The sequence below is a fragment of the Arachis stenosperma genome, chromosome 6 (assembly GCF_014773155.1).
Source record: "Arachis stenosperma cultivar V10309 chromosome 6, arast.V10309.gnm1.PFL2, whole genome shotgun sequence".
In the NCBI taxonomy this organism is placed as follows: Eukaryota; Viridiplantae; Streptophyta; class Magnoliopsida; order Fabales; family Fabaceae; genus Arachis; species Arachis stenosperma.
This window is the reverse complement of record NC_080382.1, coordinates 39,554,134-39,562,979: the sequence shown is the minus strand read 5'-3', so window position 1 is coordinate 39,562,979 and position 8,846 is coordinate 39,554,134. Positions and strand designations below refer to the sequence as shown.

The 8,846-nt window shown below is 37.4% G+C and overlaps 1 protein-coding gene across 1 annotated transcript; it reads right to left on the bottom strand.

The window, feature by feature from the left end:
* Positions 1-7,162: 7,162 nt before the first annotated feature.
* On the bottom strand, positions 7,163-7,831 carry LOC130933969 (uncharacterized mitochondrial protein AtMg00810-like). The gene has a single exon (XM_057863560.1). The coding sequence runs from the start codon at positions 7,829-7,831 to the stop codon at positions 7,163-7,165; it is 669 nt and encodes a 222-aa protein (XP_057719543.1).
* Between the last annotated feature and the right edge of the window lie 1,015 nt (positions 7,832-8,846).

The following is an 8,846-nucleotide window of genomic DNA, read 5'->3' as shown; positions in this document are numbered from 1 at the left end:
CAAGTGCTCTTCTAGTGTCACTAGCTTGACAGTGGGCTCTCTTGGAGCCACAAAGGTGATCAGGTCAATGTTGTGGACTCCCAACACCAAACTTAGAGTTTGGATATGGGGGTTCAACACCATACTTAGAGTTTGGTTGTGGCCTCCCAACACCAAACTTAGAATTTGATTGTGGGGGCTCTGTTTGACTTTGTACTGAGAGAAGCTCTGCATGCTTACTCTCCCTTGTTACAGAAGGATAGCCGTGTGCCTTAAACACTAGGTAGTCCCCATTCAATTGAAGGACTAATTCTCCTCTGTTAACATCTATCACAGCTTCTGCTGTGGCTAGGAAAGGTCTTCCAAGGATGATGCATTCATACTCCTCCTTCCTAGTGTCTAAGATTATGAAATCAGCAGGGATGTAAAGGCCTTTAACCTTTACCAACACGTCCTCTACTAATCCATAAGCTTGTCTTACTGACTTGTCTGCCAATTGTAATGAGAATAAGGCAGGTTGTACCTCAATGATCCCCAGCTTCTCCATTACAGAGAGTGGCATAAGATTTATGCCTGACCCTAGGTCACACAGAGCTTTTTCAAAGGTCATGGTGCCTATGGTACAGGGTATTAAGAATTTGCCAGGATCTTGTTTCTTTTGAGGTAAGGTTTGCTGAACCCATGTATCTAGTTCACCAATGAGCAAGGGAGGTTCACCTTCCCAAGTCTCATTACCAAATAACTTGGCATTCAGCTTCATGATAGCTCCTAAATATTGAGCAACTTGCTCTCCAGTTACATTTTTATCCTCTTCAGAGGAAGAATAGTCTTCAGAGCTCATGAATGGCAGAAGAAGGTTTAATGAAATCTCTTTGGTCTCTATATGAGCCTCAGATTCCTTTATGTCCTCAATAGGGGACTCCTTCTTGCTCAGAGGACGTCCCAAGAGGTCTTCCTCACTAGGATTTTCGTCCTTTCCTCCCTCTCTGCATTCGGCCTTATTGACTATATCAATGGCCTTGCACTCTCTCTTTGGATTCTCTTCTGTATTGCTTGGGAGAGTACTAGGAGGAATTTCAGTTACTTTCTTACTCAGCTGGCCCACTTGTGCCTCCAAATTTCTGATGGAGGACCTTGTTTCAATCATGAAACTTAAAGTGGCCTTAGACAGATCAGAGACTATATTTGCTAAATTAGAGGAGCTCTGCTCAGAATTCTCTATCTGTTGCTGAGAAGATGATGGAAAAGGTTTGCTATTGCTAAACATGTTTCTTCCACCATTATTAAAGCCTTGTTGAGGCTTTTGTTGATCGTTCCATGAGAAATTTGGATGATTTCTCCATGATGAATTGTAGGTGTTTCTATAAGGTTCACCCATGTAATTTACCTCTGCCATTGCAGGGTTCTCAGGATCATAAGTTTCTTCTTCAGAAGATGCCTCTTTAGTACTGTTGGATGCATTTTTCCATCCATTCAGACTTTGATAAATCATGTTGACTTGCTGAGTCAACACTTTGTTCTGAGCCAATATGGCATTCAGAGCATCAATTTCAAGAACTACCTTCCTCTGAGGCGTCCCATTATTCATGAAATTCCTCTCAGAAGTGTACATGAATTGGTTATTTGCAACCATGTCAATAAGTTCTTGAGCTTCTGCAGGCATTTTCTTTAGGTGAATGGATCCACCTACAGAGTGGTCCAATGACATCTTGAAAAACTCAGGTAGACCATAATAGAATATATCTAATATGGTCCACTCTGAAAACATGTCAGAATGACACTTTTTGGTCATCTGCTTGTATCTTTCCCAAGCTTCATAGAGGAATTCACCATCTTTTTGCTTGAAGGTCTGAACATCCACTCTAAGCTTGCTCAGTTTTTGAGGAGGAAAGAATTTATCCAAGAATTCCGTTATCAGCTTCTCCCAGGAGTCCAGGCTATCTTTAGGTTGAGAGTCCAACCATGTTCTAGCTCTGTCTCTTACAGCAAAAGGGAAAAGCATGAGCCTGTAGACTTCAGGATCTACTCCATTCATCTTAACAGTCTCACAAATCTGCAAGAACTCAGTTAAAAACTGGTAAGGATCTTCAGATGGAAGTCCATGAAACTTGCAGTTCTGTTGTATTAAAGCAACTAATTGAGGTTTCAGCTTAAAATTGTTTGCTCCAATGGCAGGAATTGAGATGCTTCTTCCATCAAACTTGGACGTGGGTTTAGTAAAATCACCAAGCATTCTCCTTGCAATATTGTTGTTGGGTTCGGCTGCCATCTCCTTCTCTTGTTCAAAAATTTCAGAAAGGTTGCCTCTGGATTATTGTAATTTAGCTTCTCTTAATTTCCTCTTCAGAGTCCTTTCAGGTTCAGGATCAGCTTCAACGAGAGTGTTTTTTTCCTTGTTCCTGCTCATATGAAAGAGAAGAGAACAAGAAAAGAAGAGGAATCTTCTATGTCACAGTAAAGAGGATCCTTATTATTAGTAGAAGAAGAAAGGTGATAAGGATTAAGAAGAAGGAATAATCCAAACACAAGGGTAAGGATAGAGGAAGTGATTGGAGATGAAGAGAGGTGAAGAGAAGTGTTAGTAAATAAATAAATAAATAGAAGAAGATGAGAGAGAGAATTCGAAAATTAATTTTAAAAAGGAGTTAATGATTTTCAAAAATTAAAGATCAGATAGAATTAAAATTAAAATTTAAAACAATTAGTTAATTAATTAAAAATAATTTTGAAAAAGAGGTGAGATATTTTCGAAAATTAGAGAGGGAAAAGTAGTTAGGTGGTTTTGAAAAAGATAAGAAACAAACAAAAAGTCAAATAGTTAGTTGAAAAAGATTTAAAAATCAAGTTTGAAAAGATAAGAAGATAAGAAGTTAGAAAAGATATTTTAAAAATCAAATTTTTGAAAAAGATAAAATTTTGAAAAAGATATGATATAAAAGATAAGATAAGATAGATTTAATTTTTAAAATTAAAATTAATTACTTGACTAACAAGAAACTAAAAGATAAGATTCTAGAATTTAAAGATTGAACCTTTCTTAACAAGAAAGTAACAAACTTCAAATTTTTGAACCAATCACATTAATTGTTAGCATAATTTTCGAAAATAAAAATAAAATTAAGAAAAAGATTTTTGAAAAAATATTTTAAAGAATTTTTGAAAAATAGTAAAAAAATGAAAAAGATATGATTTTTGAAAAAGATTTTGAAAAGATAAGATTTTTAAAATTGAAAATTTGACTTAACTTGTAAGAAACAACTAATTTTAAAAATTTTTGACTAAGTCAACTCAAGTTTTCGAAAATTATGAGAAAATTAAGGAAAAGATATTTTTTATTTTTGAATTTTTAATGATGAGAGAGAAAAACAACAAAAATGACTCACAATATGAAAATTATGAATCAAAACTCATGATGCATGCAAGAACACTATGAATGTCAAGATGAACACCAAGAACACTTTGAAGATCATGATGAACATCAAGAACATATTTTTGAAAAATTTTTGATGCAAAGAAAACATGTAAGACACCAAACTTTGAAATCTTTAATGCTTGGACTCTAACAAATGAAAAATGCATATGAAAAACAAGAAAATACACAAAACAAGAAAACATCAAGATCAAACAAGAAAACTTACCAAGAACAACTTGAAGATCATGAAAAACACTATGAATGCATGAATTTTCGAAAAATGCATAATAATTTTAAAAACATGCGATTGACACCAAACTTAAAAATTGACTCAAGACTCAAACAAGAAACACAAAATATTTTTTATTATTTTTATTTTTTTCTATTTTTTTGTATTTTATTTTATTTTTTCGAAAAACATATAGGAAAAAGAAAATAAGAAATTCAAAATCTTAAAGAAGAATTCCAGGAATCTTTCAATATTAGCCCAAAGCTCCAATCAAAGGGTTGGACATGGCTTAATAGCCAATCAGCTTTAGGATGGAATTACATGCATTGTGGTGATTAGTTGAAGACCAATTCCAAAGGAGTTTGAATATGGCTTTGCAGCCAGCCAGGATTCAACATGCTTCATGAAACTCTGGAATCCATTCTTAAATGTTTTGAAGCCATAGAATGATTTATTTAAAAAAAATTCGAAAATAGGAATAAAAATTTTTTGAAAGATTTTTGAAAAGTTTTTGAAAGAAAATTACTTAATCTGAGCAACAAGATGAACCGTCAGTTGTCCATACTCGAACAATCCCCAACAACGGCGCCAAAAACTTGGTGGACGAAATTGTGATCATCAACAATGGCTCCAAAGACTTGGTGCTCTCAAACATAAATCACACTTTGTCACAACTCCGCACAACTAACCAACAAGTGTATTGGGTCGTCCAAGTAATACCTTACGTGAGTAAGGGTCAATCCCACAGAGATTGTGGTATGAAGCAAGCTATGGTCATCTTGTAAATCCTAGTCAGGCGGATTCAACTACATTAATAGATTATTGGATTTTCGAATAATAATAATAAATAAATAGAAAATAGTTACTCATATAATTCAATGGTGGGAATTTCAGATAGGTGTATGGAGATGCTGTGTTCCTTCTGAATCTTTGCTTTCCTACTGCTTTTATCCGATCTTTGTCACTCCTTTCTATGGCAAGCTGTATGTAGGGCATCACTGTTGTCAATGGCTACATCCCATCCTCTCAGTGAAAATGGTCCAAATGCTCTGTCACATCACGGCTAATCATCTGTCGGTTCTCGATCATGTTGGAGTAGAATCCCTTGATTCTTTTGTGTTTGTCATCACGCCCAACAATCGCGAGTTTGAAGCTCGTCACAGTCATTCAATCCCGGAATCCTACTCGGAATACCACAGACAAGGTTAGACTTTTCGGATTCCCATGAATGCCACCATCAATTCTAGCTTATACCACGAAGATTCTAATTAAGGAATCCAAGAGATATGTGCCCGGTCTAAGGTAGAATGGAAGTGGTTGTCAGTCACGCGTTCATAGGTGAGAATGATGATGAGTGTCACGGATCATCACATTCATCATGTTGAAGTGCAACGAATATCTTAGAATAAGAATAAGTCGAATTGAATAGAAAATAGTAGTACTTGCATTGAAACTTGAGGTACAGCAGAGCTCCACACCCTTAATCTATGGTGTGTAGAAACTCCACCGTTGAAAATACATAAGTGATGAAAGTTCAGGCATGGCCGAATGGCCAGCCCCCAAAACGTGATCAATAGTCTCCTAAGATGAACAATAAAACAAAACTGAGACCAAAGATGTCTAATACAATAGTAAACTATCCTATTTATACTAGACTAGCTACTAGGGTTTACAGAAGTAAGTAATTGATGCATAAATCCACTTCTGGGGCCCACTTCGTGTGTGCTTGGGCTGAGCTTGATCTATTCACGAGCTGAGGCTTCTCTTGGAATTGAACGCCAAGTTGTAACGTATTTTGGGCATTCAACTCTGGTTCGTGACGTGTTTCTGGCGTTTGACTCCAGAATGCAGCATGGAACTGGCGTTGAGCGCCAGTTTACGTCATCTAATTACGAATAAAGTATGAACTATTATATATTTCAGGAAAGCTCTGGATGTCTACTTTCCAACGCCGTTGAGAGTGCGCCATTTGGAGTTCTTTAGCTCCAAAAAATCCATTTCGAGTGCAGGGAGGTCACAATCCAACAGCATCAGCAGTCCTTTGTCAGCCTTTTATCAGAGTTTTGCTCAGGTCCCTCAATTTCAGCCAGAAAATACCTGAAATCACAGAAAAACACACAAACTCATAGTAAAGTCCAGAAATGTGAATTTAGCATAAAAACTAATGAAAACATCCCTAAAAGTAACTAGATCATACTAAAAACTACCTAAAAATAATGCCAAAAGGCGTGATTTGGAGCTTTCCATGGCGATGCGTGCGCGTGACTGATGTGTACGCGTGATTTGAAGAATTTCACAGTGACACGTGCGCATGACCGACGCGTCCGTGTGACTTGCGAAAAATACCATCGACGCGTACGCGTGACATGCGCCACGTGCAGAAAACGCAGAAAATGTTGAGGGGTGATTTCTGGGCCCCATTTTAGCACCCAAGTTAGGTGCGGATCCGGTGAAGCCAAGTGGTCCCCACATTACAAGACACGGAGTAGTTAGTTAATTCTGATTTAAATTCAAATTTGATTTTAAAATAGGAAAAGATATTATCTTAATTTTAGATATTAGATTTTAAATTAATTAGGATTAGTTATAAAAAGGGGAGACTTCTCTTCTATTGAGGGAGGTTCCAAAAGGGGGATTCCATTAGGGAATTCTATACAAATTTACATTCCATATTCCATGAGCAACTAAACCTCCATTGTTAAGGTTAGGAGCTCTGTCTATTGTATGGATTGATTCATTTACTCTTTCTAATTTAATTTATGTTTTGATTTATATTTCAATAATTGTTTTCGTTCTTTATTTTATGAATTTGGGTGGAACGGAAGTATGACCCATGTTCTAATTGAGTTCTTGTATAACTTGGAAAAGCTCTTTACTTGAACAACAGCTTGAAAACATATTATCCTGAATTTCTAATTGTTTGTATTTAACGGGATATGTGACATATAATCCCCTTATTTTTGGATAATTAGGATTCTTGTGGCATATAAACTGGAATTTGATCATCACCTTCTAATTGGAATTAATTGACCAAGGAATTGACAGTTAATGAATTTTAGAGGAGACTAGGAAGGTCTAAGGAATTAGGGTCTAGTCACATATAGTTTGCCATGAATTAAATCATACATGATTAAAATAGTTGATAAGAAAAGTCAATCCAGAAAATAGACAACTCCGAAACCTTAACTGTTTTCTCCATATTTTATTTTCAATTTATTTATTTGTCTATCCTTTTGATATTCTGAGTTCGAACTTAAACCTTTTGAACATCCAAACACTTTTTTCTGTTGGCCTAACTAAGCCAATCATTTAACCATTGTTGCTTAGTCCATCAATCCTCGTGGGATCGACCCTCACTCACCTGAGGTATTACTTGGTACGACCCGGTGCACTTGCCGGTTAGTTTGTGGTTGTAAAACACCGCACCAATAGGTTTGGGAATTAGAACACCAAAATCTGTAAGAACAAAACTAAGCCATTGTACTTCTCGAGTTGCTAGTGTTAGAGCTTTATATTTCCAATGAAGAGGTCGCAACCGTCACTTACTTCTTGATTTTCCAAGTGACCAAGGACGGACCCAAGAAGAAGCAATATGCAGACACTGATCTGCGTGAGTCTGGGCATCCTGCCCAATTCGAATCAGAAAAGCCTGTGAGTTCCAAATTAGAGTCTGCAGAAAAAAACAATCCAGTGGCAGGAAATCTTTTGATGTAACGCAGCACCCTGTGAGCAGCTTTTAGATGCTCATTAGTAGCACAATCTAGGAATTGCCTCAACTTTCCAATAGCATAACTTATGTCAGGCCTAGTGTTAGAAAGATACAAGAGCTTTCCTATGATCTCTCGATATGGAGTAAAGTTAGTGAGCAACTCTCCTGTGGATTTCCCCAGCTTAACTCCATAATCGATGGGTGTGCTAATTGGTTTGCAGTTTTGAAACCCTGTTTCTTTAAGTAAGTCCAAGGCATACTTGCGTTGGTACAAAGCAATTCCATTTTTAGAACTTGCTACCTCTAAACCAAGGAAATATTTCAAATCTCCTATATCCTTGATCTTGAATTTGTCATGAAGGACACTTTTGACATTTTCAATTTCATTTAAATCATCTCCTACCAGCACTAAGTCATCTACATATACTAGGATAGCTATGAATCCAAGTGCAGTAGTCTTAGTGAACAAACTATAATCTGACTTGCATTGAGTGTTGTTCATACTCTGGTCCAACACTGAGGCCCAGGACCAAATAAGAGAGAGAGAGAGGTCCAATCCATATATTGGCCTCTGGTGCACGAAATTGTGATCACTACAACTTCGCACAACTAACCAGCAAGTGCACTGGGTCGTCCAAGTAATAAACCTTACGCGAGTAAGGGTCGATCCCACGGAGATTGGTGGTATGAAGCAAGCTATGGTCATCTTGTAAATCTCAGTCAGGCAGACTCAAATGTATAATGGTGATGAACGAAAATAACATAAAAGATAAAGATAGGGATACTTATGTATATCATTGGTGTAAGAGCTTCAGACAAGTGTATGAAGATGCCTTCCCTTCCGTCTCTCTGCTTTCCTAATGTCTTCATCCAATCCTTTCTTACTCCTTTCCATGGCAAGCTCGTGTAGGGTTTCACTGTTGTCAGCAGCTACCTCCCATCCGCGCAGTGAAAGCTAATGCACACACTCTGTCACAGTGCTGCCAATCACCGGTTTGGTTCCCTCCCCTACCGGAATAGAATCACTCTTTTGCGTCTGTCACTAACGCCCAGTAGGTTACAGGTTTGAAGCACGTCACAGTCATTCAATCATTGAATCCTACTCAGAATACCACAGACAAGGTTTAGACCTTCCGGATTCTCTTGAATGCCGCCATCAGGTCCTGCCTATACCACGAAGATTCCGAAGAATCCAAGAGACATTCACTAAGCCTCAGATGCTTGTAGAACAAGAGTGGTTGTCAGTCACCTTGTTCATGGGTGAGAATGGTGATGGGCGTCAATCATCACCTTCATCAAGTTGAAGAACAAGTGATATCTTGGACAAAGAACAAGCGGAATTGAATGGAAGAACAATAGTAATTGCATTAATACTCGAGGTACAGCAGAGCTCCACACCTTAATCTATGGTGTGTAGAAACTCCACCGTTGAAAATACATAAGAACAAGGTCTAGGCATGGCCGTGAGGCCAGCCCTCAAATGATCTAAGAACTAGATGTCCAAAGATGAAAATACA

What these genes read in the sequence shown, in the direction of transcription:
- LOC130933969 (XM_057863560.1), bottom strand. Translation starts at nt 7,831, where the DNA reads ATGAACAACACTCAATGCAAGTCAGATTATAGTTTGTTCACTAAGACT.